This window comes from Solanum stenotomum, chromosome 1 (assembly GCF_019186545.1).
Source record: "Solanum stenotomum isolate F172 chromosome 1, ASM1918654v1, whole genome shotgun sequence".
In the NCBI taxonomy this organism is placed as follows: Eukaryota; Viridiplantae; Streptophyta; class Magnoliopsida; order Solanales; family Solanaceae; genus Solanum; species Solanum stenotomum.
This window is the reverse complement of record NC_064282.1, coordinates 8,173,222-8,192,445: the sequence shown is the minus strand read 5'-3', so window position 1 is coordinate 8,192,445 and position 19,224 is coordinate 8,173,222. Positions and strand designations below refer to the sequence as shown.

General features: G+C 36.4%; 4 protein-coding genes across 4 annotated transcripts; 3 read left to right on the top strand and 1 right to left on the bottom strand.

Moving 5' to 3' along the window:
• The first annotated feature begins 219 nt into the window (after positions 1-219).
• Positions 220-4,017, top strand: LOC125844318 (phosphoribosylamine--glycine ligase). Its single transcript, XM_049523611.1, has 4 exons — positions 220-610; positions 1,074-1,447; positions 1,579-2,109; positions 3,262-4,017. Exons 1-4 carry the CDS (start codon positions 379-381, stop codon positions 3,667-3,669), a joined length of 1,545 nt encoding a protein of 514 aa, XP_049379568.1. The 5' UTR covers positions 220-378; the 3' UTR covers positions 3,670-4,017.
• A 1,467-nt stretch (positions 4,018-5,484) lies between these two features.
• Positions 5,485-10,047, top strand: LOC125853713 (stromal 70 kDa heat shock-related protein, chloroplastic). Its single transcript, XM_049533445.1, has 8 exons — positions 5,485-6,128; positions 6,922-7,174; positions 7,679-7,758; positions 7,869-8,011; positions 8,102-8,200; positions 8,319-8,508; positions 8,593-8,991; positions 9,230-10,047. The coding sequence occupies exons 1-8, from the start codon at positions 5,577-5,579 to the stop codon at positions 9,632-9,634; spliced, it is 2,121 nt and encodes a 706-aa protein (XP_049389402.1). The 5' UTR covers positions 5,485-5,576; the 3' UTR covers positions 9,635-10,047.
• A 284-nt stretch (positions 10,048-10,331) lies between these two features.
• LOC125853712 (uncharacterized) lies at positions 10,332-11,572 on the bottom strand. The gene is made up of 2 exons (XM_049533444.1): positions 11,332-11,572; positions 10,332-11,255 (listed from the first exon to the last, which is right to left on the bottom strand). Exons 1-2 carry the CDS (start codon positions 11,534-11,536, stop codon positions 10,333-10,335), a joined length of 1,128 nt encoding a protein of 375 aa, XP_049389401.1. The 5' UTR covers positions 11,537-11,572; the 3' UTR covers position 10,332.
• Positions 11,573-14,034: 2,462 nt separating this feature from the next.
• LOC125853685 (Werner Syndrome-like exonuclease) lies at positions 14,035-18,401 on the top strand. Its single transcript, XM_049533411.1, has 2 exons — positions 14,035-14,188; positions 17,570-18,401. Exons 1-2 carry the CDS (start codon positions 14,177-14,179, stop codon positions 18,203-18,205), a joined length of 648 nt encoding a protein of 215 aa, XP_049389368.1. The 5' UTR covers positions 14,035-14,176; the 3' UTR covers positions 18,206-18,401.
• The last annotated feature ends 823 nt before the right edge of the window (positions 18,402-19,224 follow it).

Here is a 19,224-nt window from a genome sequence, read left to right as displayed (position 1 = left end):
ATACCATTTATTAAAGTTCGGGGGTAAATCCGTCCCTTCTCCCTAAAAAGAAACTAAATTGAAAACAGCAGACAAAGAAACAATTTAAAAACTTGTCAAACGTTTTCTAAAAAACAATTAAGTTAAGTTTTCTCAAAGACTGCGTAAAGCCATTTGATTCGCCGTCACTTAACAAAAGAGGGCTTAGCGCTAAAACCCCAAATAGAAATATTATAAAGTAAGTAGTCTGGCTCTTTGTTAAACATCACTAAACCTAAAACACACTGTTACAGTTGCTCATCTTCTTCTTCATCATCGCATAGCTATTGTTCTTGAACCTTTTTTTTGTTTTGAGAAGGGAAAGGAAGGAGGTGAATTGGTAAAGGAAAAGAGGAAAAAATGGCATGTATGTCACTCAATATAGGAGCTGCTTCTGCTTTGAAGTTTGTAAGCAATTGCCAGAATCATTCAGTAAAGCTGTTCTCGGCTAAAGAACAACGCTGTTCCAACTTCAGTTCCAGCAATTGGGGTTGTTTCAATCTTCGAGTTCGTCGGATTTCTTGCCGTCGTTTTGATACACACAAATCTTTCGCCGTTTTCAACAGCCTTCCAGTGGATAATAGCAACCCCAGTAAGAACTACAACACCAATTTTGTCTTTCTATGTGTATGTAAGAATAGGAAAAACTGAGAAATTCGGTGTTCTGCTTGCTTCCCTTCAATTTTTGTCCTTTGTTTGGCTAAAAAATGTCTTGGGAATTTTGGAATCCCAAATATTCTGCCTATTCGAAAGTGATTATATTTCCTCCCACTGAAGGGATATGTTAATACCTGCTTCTTTTCTTGGATTTTGATTTTCACTTCCCTTTAGAGTAGAGAATGGATTTTGAGTTTGTTATTCAATAGCTTGGAATTGCCGTGTAATGCCGGCAGACCCTTTCTTTTTGTCCTTTTCAATATAAAGTTTTGTCTTTTGGTGTTTTTAATAATTATCTGGCACATACAGATACAGTAGCTGTTGCTCTGTGATAGATATTATACAATTCACAAGTTCCTTGGCATTATTTATTGATTCCTTTCTAATTGTTATTATAGAGGAAAGGGTGGTTGTCTTGGTAATTGGAGGAGGAGGGAGAGAGCATGCACTCTGTCATGCTTTGAGGCGATCCCCTTCTTGTGACACTATTTTCTGTGCACCGGGTAATGCTGGAATTTCCAGCTCAGGTGATGCAACTTGCATATCAGACCTTGATGTTTTAGATAGTTCAGCTGTGATTGCTTTCTGTCGTAAATGGGGAGTTGGGCTAGTTGTGGTTGGACCAGAGGCTCCGCTTGTTGCAGGCCTTGCTAATGACCTTGTCAAGGAAGGAATTCCTACCTTTGGCCCCTCATCAGAAGCAGCTGCTTTAGAAGGTTCTAAGAACTTCATGAAGAGCTTATGTGATAAATATGGAATTCCAACTGCAAAGGTCTGTGCGTACTGTCTAGTTTCATCTATATTTACTTGTTTTACTTATAATAAAACGTACTGTGATGCTTGGCTTTTAAATTTTTTGGTTCACTTCATCTCTTGACTTTATCTGCGGTGGAATATCTGCAGTATCAAGCATTTACAGACCCATCCGCTGCAAAAGAGTACATCAAACAGGAAGGTGCCCCAATTGTTGTTAAAGCGGATGGATTGGCTGCTGGTAAAGGAGTGATTGTTGCCATGGCATTGGAGCAAGCATATGAGGCTGTTGATTCTATGCTTGTAGACAATGTTTTTGGTTCTGCTGGCTCTCGAGTTGTTGTAGAGGAATATTTGGAAGGAGAGGAAGCATCATTTTTTGCTCTAGTAGATGGTGAGCATGCCATACCTCTGGAATCTGCTCAAGACCACAAACGAGTTGGGGATGGCGATACAGGACCAAATACTGGTGGGATGGGGGCATATTCTCCAGCTCCTGTCTTGACAAAGGAACTGCAATCAATGGTCATGGAGTCTATAATTTTCCCTACAGTGAAGGGAATGGCCGAAGAAGGCTGCAAGTTTGTTGGGGTTCTGTATGCTGGGCTCATGATCGAGAAGAAATCTGGTTTGCCAAAGTTAATTGAGTACAATGTACGCTTTGGAGATCCAGAGTGTCAGGTTAGTTGGATTTGACTTGCCAGGTGCAATCAAACTTTTTATTTTCATATTGCAATTTGTGTTAGTACCATTGATCCTAGTTTCAAATTACGCTTAGGAAAGCATCAGACTCTTTGGTTCTTCACTTTGGTATATGATAAATTTGTTATGTGAAACATACTGCTTTTTATCCATTACATGATTTGGCATTTGCTATGTGCACAAGGTTTTAGTCTTTCAGAAGCAATAGAATGCTAGGTGCTTTCCAAAGTAACATGTACTCTTTTTTTCTTTTCTTTTTTTGTGAAAGAGATTTATTACCGTCATGTCCTACAAGTGAAGAATATTGTTAAATTGGTTCAAGATCATTTTTGTTCCAGAAGGTGGATAATTGGAGGTGTTATTGCTAAATAAACATGTGCTCTCATTTCAGTTATGAACTTAGAAATATCTGATCTGTTATACAGACTCATAGTCTTTTGGTTTTGGAATTCTATCTTGGATGACAAGTTACTATTGTCACATTAGAACATCTCTCCTAGAGTGTAGCTTCATGCCTTCATCACATTTTATTGGAGTGTGGAGGCTATTATAGTCCCTTAAACTATAAAGTTTTTCAAAGGCAGTATTAAATTATAGAATTAGCTCACTATGGACCCTCATTGGTCCTATTTAGTTGCATCTGTGGTGCAATTTGAGTAGTTGAATAGGGATTTAAGTGAACATTTGGTTGAGCCTTCTTAGGCAATTACTATCCCAAAGAGTGGGTAACATTTTTTTATGTATACAACGGGGGAAATCAATTACTGTATAGTGAGATAGGTGATTCAGAATTTACGGATGGCTTTGTGTTTAGTTAGTTTTGCATTTTTGCTTTGTTAAAGCAGCAGTAATTAAGTTAGTTCATCCTATATGTTTGTCCTTTGCGTTGTGTATTCGGAAAGGCAGAATTGTAGGAAGGGCAATATTCGTCACAGAAAGAGTAGAAGTTTGATGCTGTCTATTCTATTCAGTAATAGTTTGGCAAATTTTTCTGGTTACTTATTTTTCCCGTAGGTTTTACATGGTACTTGATGAAACATGTAATGGATACAGGAGTGGGATTTCATTGTGCTCAGTGTAATTACTCTATCCCATAAAATAGTTTTGAAGTTTTTTTCTTTTCCTTTGCAGGTATTGATGGTCCGGTTAGAGTCTGATTTGGTTGAAATTTTGCTGGCAGCTTGCCGTGGGAAGCTACATGGGATGTCTTTGGACTGGTCCCCTGGATCAGCCATGGTGGTTGTAATGGCAAGTAATGGCTATCCTGGCAACTACCAGAAAGGAACAATTATCCATAAGCTTGAGGAAGCAGAGCAAGTTGCACCTTCGGTCAAAGTATTCCATGCTGGAACTGCTTTTGATGCAGATGGAAATTTCATTGCTACTGGGGGACGTGTTCTTGGAGTCACAGCAAAAGGAAAGGATCTTGAAGAGGCTCGGGATAGAACTTATCAAGCCGTTGAACAAATTAATTGGCCTGGTGGTTTTTATAGACGAGATATTGGTTGGAGAGCACTACCTCAAAAACAATATTCTTAAAGGTAAGCTCCTACAATCATCCGTTTCATTGGGGCCATAATAAATTTTTTGGAAGCATGACATGGTTATCAGCTTGGCATTGACTATATTCGGGAACTCATTTGGCATGATGTTTTAAGGAGAGACTGAAGCATGGCATGGCTCTTTCGAGAACCACGTAATACTGGATGTGAGGAAAGGGTCCAGGAATAGATAGAAAGTCCTGAATTGACTGTAGAACTTTCTAACAAGGTGATTCTATATTGCCTAATGAAAGCTGCTGATAAAACTAAAAAAAAGAAGCTGTTGTATCCTTATTTTTTTCTTCTTGTTCCCCTTGCAGTTTAAATGAAATACTCTGATTAGGAGAATCCTAGTATGTTGTATCTTATCCATAGCTTCAACAACAGCAATTTGTTGTGTGAAAATACATTAGAGTAGTGGCGTAAGTAAGTTCTCTCCTTGCCTTTGAAGTTACATTTTGGAAGTTCTTGTCAATTTATGTCTAATGGTATTTAGTTCTTGCACGCCAGGGGTGCTCTACTATCAAAATAAGTGTTACTTTAGCTTATTTCACGCCTATTGAGAAAAAATAAAAAGTATAGTTTACTAAGTTACCTTAATATTATATGTTTTTTTTTAAAATTATATATTGAGCACTATTAAGAAGAGGTAGTTCTTTAGTGCAAGGTTATAGACTTAAAAAACATTCTAATTTTTATCTTGAATTTCTAATGACACTTTTACGATTATTTCTTTTTGCCAAAGTGATATTTATTTTGGAATGGATGAAGTAACATTTTATAAATAATGAGTGAGAACACGATTAAAAATTAGTTATATAACATACTACAAATTAAAAAAAAATAAAAATTCAACAATCATAGAAAGATACTTGCTAAAGTGATTCTAATGCTTATTGACAATTTTCCACCATGTGTTAAATGGACTTACCACATATTTGTATAAAATTGTCATGAAACATGATATTTGTTCATCATTGGTTTAAATTTAGTACTCTATGACTACATTTACTTCATCAAAAAAAATTTAGTACTCTATGACTTTTATACACATTGCAAACCCACAGCTTATATACACAAAATACTAATAATAAGTTGGTATGATTTCGGTATAAAGATTGCAATTTTGTATTCATATTAGTTGTATCTTGGAATTCTATATTTATACTCATTGTACACACAATATGAATTGTATTTACATTGTTTATTCAACTATTAAAGTTTAGTTACATACATATTATATACATCACTTATGGTTATTTTTGGTATGTATTTGGTATGAAGTTTACAACTTTGTATGCATTTCGGCAATACATATTTTTTCTCGTATAAGGTACGAAATAGGTATTAAAACAGAATACTTTAAAATATTAAAAGCACATTATAAAAAACAAAATAAATGTTTCAATCTCATCAACCACCATATAGAAAAATAAAAAACACATAATTACTTTCTATGAAAAAAAGTTTTTTTTAAAAAGACGGCAAGATAAAAAAGTAAATTTTCTCTTCTTTTGATACTTATTATTATTACAAATTACAAAAATGTTTATTGACAATTTTCCAGCATGTGTTTAAAAAATAATTACTGTTTGGGGGTACTAAAATGGGTATTGGTAAATTAACAGAAAAGTTGTGGTTGCGGGCCTATATAAGTCCATTGGGCCTGAGGAGCGGGTCCAATAAGAATGAACCAATCACAAGCTTTAATTTCAATCACAAACGTGCAAAGCCAAAAGATGATTCTAGAACCGTCCACGTGTACTCACCTAACCCTCACCCTCCTCCTTATCTTCTCTTCTTCTACTCTTCTTTCAACTCCTCTTCCTCCTAACTCGCCTTTTCATCTAATCCCCAAATTCTCAATTCTTCTTTCTTTCTTTCTAGGGTTAGTAGGGGTTTACTATGGCGTCTTCAACTGCTCAAATTCACGCTCTTGGAGCTACATATTTCGCTAATTCATCTTCTTCCACTAGAAAACCTTCAAAGTCTCTGTTTTTGGGGCAAAAACTGAACAATAGAACCCTAGCTTTTGGATTGAAGCAGAAGAAGAGCAGTTCAAACCGGGGGAATAACGGTGGTTATGCACCGATGCGTGTGGTAGCGGAGAAGGTGGTGGGAATTGACTTGGGGACTACTAATTCAGCTGTGGCTGCTATGGAAGGAGGGAAGCCTACCATAGTGACGAATGCTGAAGGACAGAGGACAACTCCTTCAGTGGTCGCTTATACCAAGAGTGGGGATAGGCTTGTTGGTCAAATTGCGAAGCGTCAGGCTGTGGTGAACCCGGAGAATACCTTCTTTTCAGTGAAGAGATTCATTGGAAGGAAGATGAATGAGGTGGATGAGGAGTCGAAGCAGGTGTCGTACAATGTCATCAGAGATGAGAATGGAAATGTCAAGCTTGATTGCCCTGCCATTGGCAAATCATTCGCTGCTGAAGAAATTTCAGCTCAGGTATATGCAATCTTGTATTCTGCTTCATAAACACGCTTAAGATTTGTCTTAACTTGCATGTCGAGACTAGTATTAGTTGGATGCTTAGAATGAGATTGCAGTTGGTGTTTCTGACCGTCCTGACTAGGAAATTGTGGTCCTTGAGCAAGTCTGGACATTTAGGGTGCTTTTGGTATGGAATAGGTAGAGAAGTTGATAACGGATGATATTGCAGGGTGTAGGAAAAGGTATAAGGATAGCGTTCTAGCATAATTTGTGTTTAAGGTTGGCAATAATATCTAAATATTGATTACCTAGTAATATCTAAGTATTGATTGAAGTAAGAGATATGGAGTAGAACTCTGGGGATTGTAAAAGAACATTATTTTTCCTGTGAAACAACATAGTCCACAGTTTAATGTAACTTTGACTTCAAGTCCAGGAAAATATTCCTCCATATGCCAGAAGGAGGAGGTGTACATTTTTTTAGACAGTCTTTTACTCCATGTCAAAAACACCGGCAAGTGTAACTGTCTTCACAATTTGAGATCTTGAAGTTCATTAATTCACATGCCTTTTGCTGAAGTTAGTGTGAACAATATGATGTTGCTGTCCAATAAAGCATTAGTTATGTGACACTATTGCAAAGTTGATTAGACAAGAGGGCATGTAGAGACTTGAGCATCCTGCCAGATACTTTTTTCTTGGATTTTTATTTTTTAGTTCCGAAGTCAAGTGAGCTGGCCGTTGTTTATGAGTTTGTTTCCATGCTTCTGTTGACTTACTAATGATTTTATTCTCTTTTCTGGTTTAGGTCCTGAGGAAGTTGGTGGATGATGCATCCAAATTTTTGAATGACAAGGTTTCCAAGGCTGTTGTCACGGTTCCTGCATACTTCAATGATTCTCAGAGGACAGCAACTAAGGATGCAGGTCGCATTGCTGGATTAGAGGTTCTTCGGATAATTAATGAACCCACTGCTGCCTCCTTGGCTTATGGTTTTGAAAAGAAAAATAATGAAACAATTTTGGTTTTTGATCTTGGAGGTGGTACTTTTGATGTATCAGGTAATAATTGCACTATGGTTCCCTCCTGGGTGTTAGCTCTGTTGTGCCTTGAAACCGTTCCCTGCTTTCTGTGCATGGCTATGTTGTTGTGACCAGTTTGGTAATTTTCATACTTTGAGTTTCCAACAATCATGCTGTGCGTTCAGCCACAATTTATACGAGAGGGGATAGGTTAAAAACAAGTTTGTAGGGGTATTTTATAGAAACTAAAATAAAAGGTTTGAGCTAGTAGCTGCTCTTTACTGCTGGTTATCCCATAACTTTTTGAGCTTGAGCTGTGTGTTGAAAAGGTTCTTAGGAATGGGCTTATAGCTGGTAACTCTTAACTGTTGTTTCTTTATATTATATGACCTCTGTGCTGGATTTTGCTGCTGTATCTTTCGTATGTAGTGTAGGGGATACCACTATAGAATGTCTTTTAACATCTTGACTTAATGTTTTGACTTTATCCATGTCTCTGCGAACTCATGCTTGTGGCAATTGTAACAAATTTTTTACTTGCAGTTCTTGAGGTTGGTGACGGTGTCTTTGAGGTGTTGTCAACTTCTGGTGACACCCATCTTGGTGGTGATGATTTTGACAAGGTTTATTTTCTGTCCCCTTAACAAAAATGTATTTGTCGCTTGATTGAGCAATTTACCTCTAAATCACTAGTACCTGCTAGAAGTAATTTTGAAGTATTCCACTCATGCAGAGGATTGTTGATTGGCTTGCTGCAAGTTTCAAGAGGGATGAAGGCATTGATCTTCTAAAGGACAAACAAGCTCTTCAACGTCTGACTGAGACTGCTGAGAAAGCTAAGATGGAACTGTCATCACTGACCCAGACTAACATCAGGTATGTATGACGTTTTCAAGCTTCATTTTACTTCTTTGCCCTTTGGGGTTTTGTTGTCTGTTGATTTTGAAATTTTATTTTCGGGTGTAGTTTGCCATTCATTACAGCCACTGCTGATGGTCCTAAACACATTGAGACCACTATCACACGTGGGAAATTTGAAGAACTATGCTCAGATCTGCTTGACAGGTAACAGAAATATAACACACTTTCTTTTATAGCTTATACACTTTAATGATTAAGTTGCCTGGCTTTTACAAGATAAGAGGGTTTGATGTCAGCTTTTTTGTGCTTGTTCTGCAATTAGGCTTAAAACTCCTGTTCAAAATTCCTTGAGAGATGCCAAGCTCTCCTTCAGCGATATTGACGAGGTCATCCTTGTTGGTGGTTCTACACGTATTCCAGCTGTTCAGGAACTTGTTAAGAAATTGACTGGAAAGGACCCCAATGTTACAGTTAATCCCGATGAAGTTGTTGCTCTTGGTGCTGCAGTGCAGGTAAGACCTTTGTTTGTTCCCGGTTCTTGTATTCTGGTCTTGATTAGTATTTTGGTGCACACCTCAATTTCTTCATTATTCTAGGCTGGAGTTTTGGCTGGAGATGTCAGCGATATTGTCCTTTTAGATGTCACACCATTGTCCATTGGTTTGGAAACACTTGGTGGTGTGATGACAAAGATCATTCCAAGAAATACAACATTGCCTACCTCCAAATCAGAAGTGTTCTCTACCGCTGCTGATGGTCAGACAAGTGTAGAAATTAATGTCCTCCAAGGGGAGCGAGAATTTGTTAGGGACAACAAATCTTTAGGCAGCTTCCGGCTTGATGGAATTCCTCCTGCCCCAAGAGGGGTTCCTCAAATTGAAGTGAAATTTGACATTGATGCCAATGGTATTCTTTCCGTGACTGCTATTGACAAGGGTACTGGGAAGAAGCAAGACATCACCATTACAGGTGCCAGCACATTGCCTGGTGATGAGGTATGATTTTGACTTCCAATTCTACTAGGGACTGTCTCCTTTAGCAATTCTAGCTAGGTAGTTGTGCGACGAGTTGTTTCGTGTTTATCAGTTGCTGGAATTTGCCTTTTTAAATTTTTTCCTTCTAATATTGGCTTTAATACCTTTGGTTGTATATGGAGCAATATGTTGTGTATCATTCCATTTTAGCTCCCCTTGCTGCTCATATGTGATGGGATTTCTGGTTGCATGGAAACAGGTCGAGAGAATGGTTAAAGAAGCTGAAAGATTTGCCCAGGAAGACAAAGAGAAGAGAGACGCCATAGACACAAAGAACCAGGCTGATTCTGTTGTCTACCAGACAGAGAAGCAGTTGAAGGAACTTGGAGACAAAGTACCAGGGCCAGTGAAAGAGAAGGTTGAGGCTAAACTTGGAGAGCTTAAAGAAGCAATCTCAGGAGGCTCAACTCAGACCATGAAGGATGCTATGGCTGCCCTTAACCAAGAAGTAATGCAACTTGGTCAGTCACTCTACAACCAGCCTGGTGCTGCACCAGGTGCTGGTCCAGCACCTGGCGGTTCTGATGGACCTTCAGAATCATCATCTGGGAAGGGACCTGATGGAGATGATGTAATTGATGCTGATTTCACCGACAGCAAGTGAACATAGAAGACCAATTTTGAGGCTATATTTAATTTTCAGCTTTTATACTCTTGCTTAGGTTGTGTATAAGGGATTTAACTTTGTGCACAATTACGATTTTGGGGGACAATTTCTGGTGGAATGGGGTACGCGAAAAAGATAATTCATACAGGGGACTAGAGGTTAGAAAATGTTGAGGTAGGTGGGGTTACTCTTGATTGCAAAATGAAACAGTGTCTACCCATGAATATTTTTAGAAAAATGTTAGCGGTTCAAACCCATAGGTTAGAGAAACTGCTCTTTCTGGTTCTCTCACCCTACTGTTCCACAATTCTATGGGTAGGGGGATCTTGTGGATCCTTCCCTATAGCTCGTTGTGTTTTTGGATTACTTGCTATTATTGGAGTGAATGAATTTGAATTTATTTCTCAGTACTGATATTGAGACATTTCTATTTATCTTTTCAATCTCGTACCTGATCCTGATGCTATCATTAATGGACAAATCCTAACAGAAGAACTCCTGCCTTGCAAGTACAAAATGATGTTCCTGAGGAACCCATCAGAATTTCAGTATTTTTTATTATACAAAGTCCATGGTAAAATGCAAAAGACGAATGTACATCCCTTGTTATATGATAAAAATAAATAAATAATTATTTACTGTACAATAACTTGTACCAAATAGGGTGGGGCTGTGATCTCTTGCCAATAGAGCTTTTAAGTATCCCCTAAACCTGCAGCCATATTGGAGAAGCGAGGGCTTAGTGGTATGGGACTGGGAGAAAGACTACTGGTTCTTCTTTCCACAGAATAACCTCCTGGAGAAGCACAACCATTTCCAATTTCCATAGAGTAACTGCTCGGCGATATACTTCCATTTCTCCTTTCATAGTCATCAAAATGCGTACATTTTATACAACAGCCACCACCACGGCTGTGCCTCGAGGGTGATTGATAGTAATGTTGGTTATGATCCATTTGGTACCTTAACCCTTCAGTTCGACCAACAGACCTAACAGAAAACAACCTGTCTGGCCCTTTGACTGGATCACCAGGACCATGAGGAGGTTTGTTTAACTGGTAACCATTGTAGTATTGTTGTCTATGGTTGTAATGGTGATGGTGTTGGTGCAAGTTATGATGTAACCCATGTTGCTGCTGGTTACTGACATTGTAAAAGCTAGGGGAACTCTGAACTTTGTGCAATTGACTTCTATTTTGAAAAATACTTTGTAGCAATGACTCATGAATAACACCATCAGTAGTGCAACTGTCAGGAGATCTTGGTGAAGAACAAGCAGAGGAAAACCCAAAAGAGGCCTGACTTATGCTTATAGGTTGTTGTATCCTAATCCCTGCTTGATCTCTTGCACGTATTATACCATTAATAGCATCGATGTATCGTTGTTCTAGAGGTTCTGGTGGCGTTGTGTGGTGATCCACCACAACAGGCTTTGCTGGGAACAGAAAGGCACGAAGTCTGGGGATCCCTGCACTCTCAGAACGATCATATTCGTCTAACATGTGGCGTAGATCCTCATCTGTTTTAACCGAGATCAAGGCATCAAGCTCCTCGTGTACTAGTTGATATTTCAGAACCATATCACCTTCAATTTGAGGAGTTAGCTTCTTCATCAGTTCTGCAATGTGGTGGCATAACAGTCATAAATCAATTCATGATTCATATAAACCGGACAGCATAAAGCATATTTTTACCTGAAAGTTTAATGTCCCGAGGAACAGAGATAACACGTGTCTCGCCACCGACATACTTGAGGTGGCCATCAGCTGGTTGAGGAAGAATTTTTCCTCCCTGGCTACACAGAAATTTAATCCTACTCTTAGGGGAGGTTGGGCTGGACCCTAGTGGTGAACCACATAAAACAGGTTCCTCCACCATGGAAACACCTTCTATTGGCATTATCAAACCAAATGCCAAAAACCCAACAACAAAAAATTTAATATACACAAAGGGAAGAATTATAATTATAATAATAATATTATTATTATGTTTCAAGAATTCAGATAACAAAGACAAGAACATTAAGGTATTTGAATATTTATAATAATTTCAATTTTTTTTTGCCACAGATTTGATTGTCTGGTTCTAACAATAGTGAAAATAGCAGGAAAAAAAGAAGGAACTTTCTGGTATATAGGCTATTAATTTGTGTATTTTTTATGGTATTTCGTATTATTCTGAGGATTCTTTCATTTTGATTCGATTTTTGAGGGGGGATAAAAATGAATTTAAAAGTTTTCTTGTATTGAGGATATTCAAGGTTGATAATTTAATTGAGTTTCCCTACATTCATTGAGTGACATTGTGGTATTTTATAATAATGTTAAAGAGAATTGTATGGCACCTATTTTGGAATATCAATCAAAGAGGATAAGATGTTTTATGTTACGTTACTTACACGGAGGATTTATTGGATGAAATTGAAACAACGGAAAACAAAATGGTCACGTACAAATTACTATGTGTACATATCCTTTAATACGATAAATTTGTATTCGGATTTACGCCAAGTTATATAACTTTATTATAATTACATAATTTAATAAGTATATGTATTAGTTAATCATGATTAATTCATATTAAAGCGAATACTAAAGAGAGCATAACACTGTTCTAGTACTAACCTTCTATCATGTATTATCCAAAGTCATGTCATATTACAGCATAAGTTCTGTTGAAAAATAGGGTACGTTGATTATTCGGACCCAATTAGGATGCCGATTAGTATGGTGTATTTGTTTGTCAACTTAACATGTACATAATTTTTGGGTAATAGTATCAAGCCGTGATAACATTTTTACATCTTTGAATAACAACGATAACAATATACTCAATATAATTTTATAACTGAAATTTAAGAAAAATAATTTGTAGTAAATTTCACTAGGTAGAAAGGTTATTTCATACACCAGTAGCTCAAGTAAAAATATTACAAAGCGATTTGAAAAAAAAGGATAAAAAATAAAGAAGTCAAGACAAAACGCTAAAAAAGATGACACAAAAAATGAAACAATCACCATGCTAAAATAATATGATACTCTAAGTGCTAGAAACACTGAATAATAGCAACATAATTAGAATAACAAGAAACTTACTAAGTAATACTATGATTACTAGTATGAAAGATAAAACGAGACAAACTTTCAACTACCTAACTAATTTTCTATCATAATCCATGTCTTCCATTGTTTCTTATCTAAAATCATATCCTCGATAACATGAAATTATGGCACGTCATGTCTAATCACATTTGTCAATACTTTTTCTACCTCTCATGTAACCATATAGTCAACATCTCAAGCCCCCACCCTTATGCATTGTGCATCTCATCGTCACAGGTCTAAATCATTCTAGTTTCAGTTCCTACATTTTATTTTTTGTTAGTGAAAAATTACAAAATAACAGAATTACAAAATTACAATTGAAAATAAAAATGAAGAAATAAATCTCTTCAGGCTGAGACGCGGATATTTCGCTCTCTTTAAAGAGATTCAAGCTCACTGCAGCAAATGTTTTCACCGGTCCAACAGTAGTCTTTCTTGACTTGTCCCCTTCAGGATACAACATCCTAATCACAATATATAACTTAACAACTCTGGACAAGAGTTGAGTCCAAAGCTCTACAAAAAGAACACCTCCCTTCAACTAATAAGAACTCTCTCTTTTTTAACAAACTTTAGGCACTCTATATTTTCTTATATGTAAAACAAATGAAGACCACCACTATTTATAGTAGAAGAAATTTTCTTAGGAATAAATAAGAAGATAATGGGGTACTAAATAGTAAAGATAATAATCTAAGAAATTACATATGTTACAAGGTATAATGGAGGAATAAAAGAATGAAAATAAAGGGACACTTAAGCCACCAACCGCTTGGGAGTTGCTGCATGCACCAAGAAAACTGTAACATATACACTAGCTCCATTTGGAGTAATGCAGCAATAATTATTTTCAACGGCAACAATCAACTGCCAAGTCATCCGTCATTATACTCATGTAACATATATGAGAAGTGCACCAACGACCATAAACCAACATCTATGTGGCCATGCAAAAAATGTGAATTCTTAAATTATTAAAATGTCACACTAACATCTTTCATTGAGATCACTCCAATTCTATTTTTATTACAAATTTTATCTCTTTTAATATATCGACACATCTACCTCAACAATCTCATTATCCAAACTTTCAATTTCTGAACATAAAAGCTTTTGATAGGCCAATATTTCATTCCATATATAATATAAAATGGAAAATTTTTTTTGACCAGAATGATATATTACTTTTAAATCAATTTGATTTAAAGTATAAAAAATATTATAACTTTTTTAATTTTCTGATTAAATTTTTTGGTCATTTAGGACATTTCCATATAAAATAAGAGTGTCGGTAGTGGCACCTCCACTCTTACATCTTTGATTGATTTTCGGAATTTTGCGAACTTCACAAGGCACTTGCCCTAAATTTACTTCTATTTCTTGCTTCAAAATTCACAGCAATAGTAGAGAGATTCGGTTCTTGCCTTTGAACGCCATGGATGTGCAGGTAATCGAGTGCGAATTGGCCTTCATTTGTAACTACAGGCTCTACAATGTTATTCTGGACGACGACACCGAAATCGAAACTAGGGTCACTGTTCATCCTTGTGCTGTCTCCTCATGGATCAAAAAAATCGAAACCGAAAACAGATCCCGTCTCCACCGTTTGATTGTAGGGCTTGACATCGAGTGGCTCCCAAACTTCAATCCCGTCGCCGACCGAAACCCCGTCGCCACTATCCAGCTGTGTGTCGGAGAGTCCTGCATCATCTACCAAGTTCTCCACTCCAACTACATCCCCCTCCGACTCCGATACTTCCTGAACAACGACGACTACAGATTCGTTGGAGTTGGTATTCGTAGTGACGTGGACAAGCTGTGGGAGGACTATAATCTTGAAGTGTCGAACGTTGTTGATCTCCGGGAGTGGGCGGCAGAGGAACTGAACAAGAAGAAGCTTCTTAATAAAGGGCTCAAATATTTGGGGAAGAAAATTGCGGGAATAGAGATTGAGAAGCCCAAGAGTGTGACAACCAGTGCTTGGGATGAGCGTTGGCTTACCCGTGAACAGATATGTTATGCTTGCCTTGATGCTTATATTTCTTTTGAAGTTGGGAGGGTCTTAAGTGCTTGGTATTAGAAGAGGGCGTATCACAAGAAAATATGTAAGTAAAATACACCAGTTGTCGTTTTCTTCTACTCATATTATAAGTGTGCGTATGAAACAATTTCCTCTATGTTGTGTTGATTCTAGTTTCCTACCAATCCATCTGGATTATGAGAGATATGATTTTGTGTTCCTTTGTAAATAGTAATGGTATTTTAGCTTGTTCTCAGTAGATTGTCCTCTGATTTCTTTTACTATATGTTGCTTCTTGTACTTCGATTATCATATTATTTTGCTATAGTTATTGTTTAGAATGATTTGTCAAAATTGGTATATTTGTATTAGACATCTAGGATGGCAAAAGGGTTAAGACTCGATTAGATAACAATGTTTCAAAGGGATCATGTAATTCCATTGTACTTCAAAGGGGTAACTTTTTATTCATCAAACAGTATTGACATGCTATGTTGATTTGGACTCTGACATTGGATGCGTGTCAGATCCTTCAAAAGTAGTGCATTTTTTGGAGGATCGAAAGCAGGTGCGCCCGAGAGTGAAGAGTAGAAAAGGTGATCTTATAAAAGAGTCTTGGGTTGAGTTGTCCTTCTCCACTACTTGATCATTGTCTGATTTTGATAGTTGTGACACAAGGATTGTGTTATTATACTGTTTTGTGCTTAATAGTTTATGGCCTCATAATGGATCCTGTGTGAAACCAATTGTATTCAGGATATTAAAGGTTGATAATTTAATTGAGTTTCCCTACCTTCATTGAGTGACATTGTGGTATTTTATAATAATGTTAAAGGGAATTGTATGGCACCTATTTTGGAATAACAATCAAAGAGGATAAGATACTTTATGTTACGTTACTTACACGGAGGATTTATTGGATGAAATTAAAACAACGGAAAACAAAATGGTCATGTACAAATTACTATGTGCACATATCCTTTAATACGATAAATTTGTATTCAGGTTTACGTCAAGTTATATAACTTTATTATAATTACATAATTTAATAAGTATATGTATTAGTTAATCATGATTAATTCATATTAAAGCGAATACTAAAGAAAGCATGACACTGAACTATTACATACTAACCTTCTATCATGTATTATCCAAAGTCATGTCATATTACAGCATAAGTTAAGTTCAAAAATAGGGTACGTTGATTATTTGGACCCAATTAGGATGCCGATTAGTATGGTGTATTTGTTTGTCAACTTAACATGTACATAATTTTTGGGTAATAGTATCAAGCCGTGATGACATTTTACATCTTTGAATAACAACGACAACAATATAATCAACATAATTTTATAACTGAAATTTAAGAAAAATTTCACTAGGTAGAAAGGTTGTTTCATACATCAATAGCTCAAATAAAAATATTACAAAGCGATTTGAAAAAAAAGGATCAAAAATAAAGAAGCCAAGACAAAATGCTAAAAAAAGATGGCACAAAAAATGAAAGTCACCATCCTATAATAATATGATACTCTAAGGGGTCGTTTGGTGTGAGGGATAATACCATATAGTCCCGGGATTAAATTATAGTACCGCTTATTTTGTTGTTTGGTTGGCAAGTTCGGGATAACTTATCCCGGGATTAATAATTAGTACCGGGATAAGTTATCCCTCTCTTTGGGTGGTATAGTAATCCCGGGATAAAATAGGTAAATGACAAAAATGTCTCTTTCAACCCTTTTGTTATATCACTTTTTACATTAATGAAGGGCAATTTTGTAAACAAATAAATTGTTCTTAAAATTTATTATTTTGAATACAACAAACCAAACACTCAATAAAAAATAATCCCAACACAACTTATCCAATCATAACTAATCCCAATATAACTTATCTCAACATTACTTATCCCATCATAACTCATTTTCAAACCAAACGACCCCTAAGTGCTAGAAACACTGAATAATAGTAACAGAATCAGAATAACAAGAAACTTACTAAGTAATACTATGATTACTAGTATGAAAGACAAAACGAGACAAACTCTCAACTATCTAACTAATTTTCTATCATAATCCATGTCTTCTCTTGTTTCTTATCTAAAATCATGTCCTCGATAACATAAAATTATGTCACGTCATGTCTAATCACATTTGTCAATACTTTTTCTATCTCTCATGTAGCCATATAGTCAACATCTCAAGCCCCCACCCTTATGCATCGTGCATCTCATCTTCACATGTCTAAATCATCCTAGTTTTAGTTACTACATTATATCTTTTATTGAGATCACTCCAATTCTATTTTTATTACAAATTTTATCTCTTTTAATATATCGACACATCTACCTCAACAACATTCTCATTATCCAAACTTTCAATTTCTAAACATAAAAGTTTTTAATCGGCCAATATTTCATTCCATAAATAGTAAAAAATGGAAAAAATATTTGGCCAAAATGATATTTTATCTATGTTATTTTACATTTTAAAACAGTTTTACCCTTTTAATTTTAATAATTTTTAACTAAAAAATGAAAAAAGATCAATTTATTTTAAAATTAAAAAAATATTATAATTTTTAAAATTTTCTAACCAAATTCTAGCTAAATTTTCTGGTCATATAGCATTGTCACATGAAATAAGATAGTCGGTAGTGGCACCTCCACTCTACCATCTTTGATTGATTTTCGGAATTTTGCGAATTTCATAAGGCACTTGCCCTAAATTTACTTCTATTTCTTGCTTCAAAATTCATAGCAATAGTAGAGAGATTCGGTTCTTGCCTTTGAACGCCATGGATGTGCAGTTAATCGAGTACGAATTGGCCTGCAATTGTAACTACAGACTCTACAATGTTATTCTGGACGAGGACGACACCGAAATCGAAACCAGCGTCACTGTTGATCCTTCTACTGTCTCCTCATGGATCAAAAAAATCGAAACCGAAAACGGATCCCGTCTCCACCGTTTGATTGTAGGGCTTGACATCGAGTGGCGCCCAAACTTCAATCCCGTCGCCGACCGAAACCCCGTCGCCACTATCCAGCTGTGTGTCGGAGAGTCCTGCATCATCTACCAAGTTCTCCACTCCAACCACATCCCCCGCCGACTCCGAAACTTTCTGAACAACGACGACTACAGATTCGTTGGAGTTGGTATTCGTAGTGACGTGGACAAGCTGTGGGAGGACTATGATCTTGAAGTGTCGAACGTTGTTGATCTCCGGGAGTGGGCGGCAGAGGAACTGAACAAGAAGAAGCTTCTTAATAAGGGGCTCAAATATTTGGGGAAGAAAATTGCGGGAATAGAGATTGAGAAGCCCAAGAGTGTGACAACCAGTGCTTGGGATCAGCGTTGGCTTAGCCGTAAACAGATATGTTATGCTTGCCTTGATGCTTATATTTCTTTTGAAGTTGGGAGGGTCTTAAGTGCTTGGTATTAGAAGAGTGAGTATCACAAGAAAATATGTAAGTAAAATACACCAGTTATCGTTTTCTTCTACTCATATTGTAAGTGTGCGTATGAAACAATTTCCTCTATGTTGTGTTGATTCTAGTTTCCTACCATTCCATCTTGATTATGAGAGAGATGATTTTGTGTTCCTTTGTAAATAGTAATGGTATTTTAGCCTGTTCACAGTAGATTGTCCTCTGATTTCTTTTACTATTTGTTGCTTCGTGTACTTCGATTATCATATTATTTTGCTATAGTTATTGTTTAGAATGATTTGTCAAAATTGGTATATTTGTATTAGACATCTAGGATGGCAAAAGGGTTAAGACTCGATTAGATAACAATATGTTTCAAAGGGATCATGTAATTCAAGTTTGAAACATTTTATTCATCAAACAGTATTGATATGCTATGTTGATTTGGACTCTGACATTGGGTGCGTGTCAGATCACTTTTGGAGAGTGAAGAGTAGAAAAGGTGATCTTATAAAAGAGTCTTGGGTTTAGTTATCCTTCTCCACTACTTGATCATTACCTGCTCAGTGTCTGATTTTGATAGTTGTGACACAGGGATTGTGTTATTATATTGTTTTGTGCTTAATAGTTTATGGCCTCATAATGGATCCTGTGTGAAACCAATTGAAGCCTTGGTACTTCCATTTTTGTCTTCATTGTCTCATGTCTACATGCTTGTTGATATTACACTTATTTTAAACTCATTTCCTTTTCTTGTTCAGTATCTAGACTTTTATTTGCTTTTTTTTTTTTTTTGGACCCATGTTCCCTCAGAAGTTCACCTCACGTTCCCAGACAATTGTTATGTCACTATTATAACTACTGGCAAGGCTTTGAATTGAAAAGTCATTAGTTTATGCCTAGATTTGGATCTCAATAAGCTTCTTCATAGTCAAACATGTGAATTTGACTTCGACAGTTAGATAATTAGGAATTAAGCATCTAAAAAATAATAGAACACTAAAAATTTAAACTTATATGACAACCAAAGGTA

Bases quoted from the DNA above. Each gene is read 5' to 3' on its own strand.
- LOC125844318 (XM_049523611.1), top strand. From the start codon at position 379: ATGGCATGTATGTCACTCAATATAGGAGCTGCTTCTGCTTTGAAGTTT. The intron at 611-1,073 runs GTAAGAACTACA...TTGTTATTATAG, and splicing joins AGTGGATAATAGCAACCCCA to AGGAAAGGGTGGTTGTCTTG. The intron at 1,448-1,578 runs GTCTGTGCGTAC...GAATATCTGCAG, and splicing joins ATGGAATTCCAACTGCAAAG to TATCAAGCATTTACAGACCC.
- LOC125853713 (XM_049533445.1), top strand. From the start codon at position 5,577: ATGGCGTCTTCAACTGCTCAAATTCACGCTCTTGGAGCTACATATTTC. The intron at 8,201-8,318 runs GTAACAGAAATA...TTCTGCAATTAG, and splicing joins TGCTCAGATCTGCTTGACAG to GCTTAAAACTCCTGTTCAAA. The intron at 8,992-9,229 runs GTATGATTTTGA...GCATGGAAACAG, and splicing joins GCACATTGCCTGGTGATGAG to GTCGAGAGAATGGTTAAAGA.
- LOC125853712 (XM_049533444.1), bottom strand. From the start codon at position 11,536: ATGCCAATAGAAGGTGTTTCCATGGTGGAGGAACCTGTTTTATGTGGT. The intron at 11,256-11,331 runs GTAAAAATATGC...ACCACATTGCAG, and splicing joins TCGGGACATTAAACTTTCAG to AACTGATGAAGAAGCTAACT.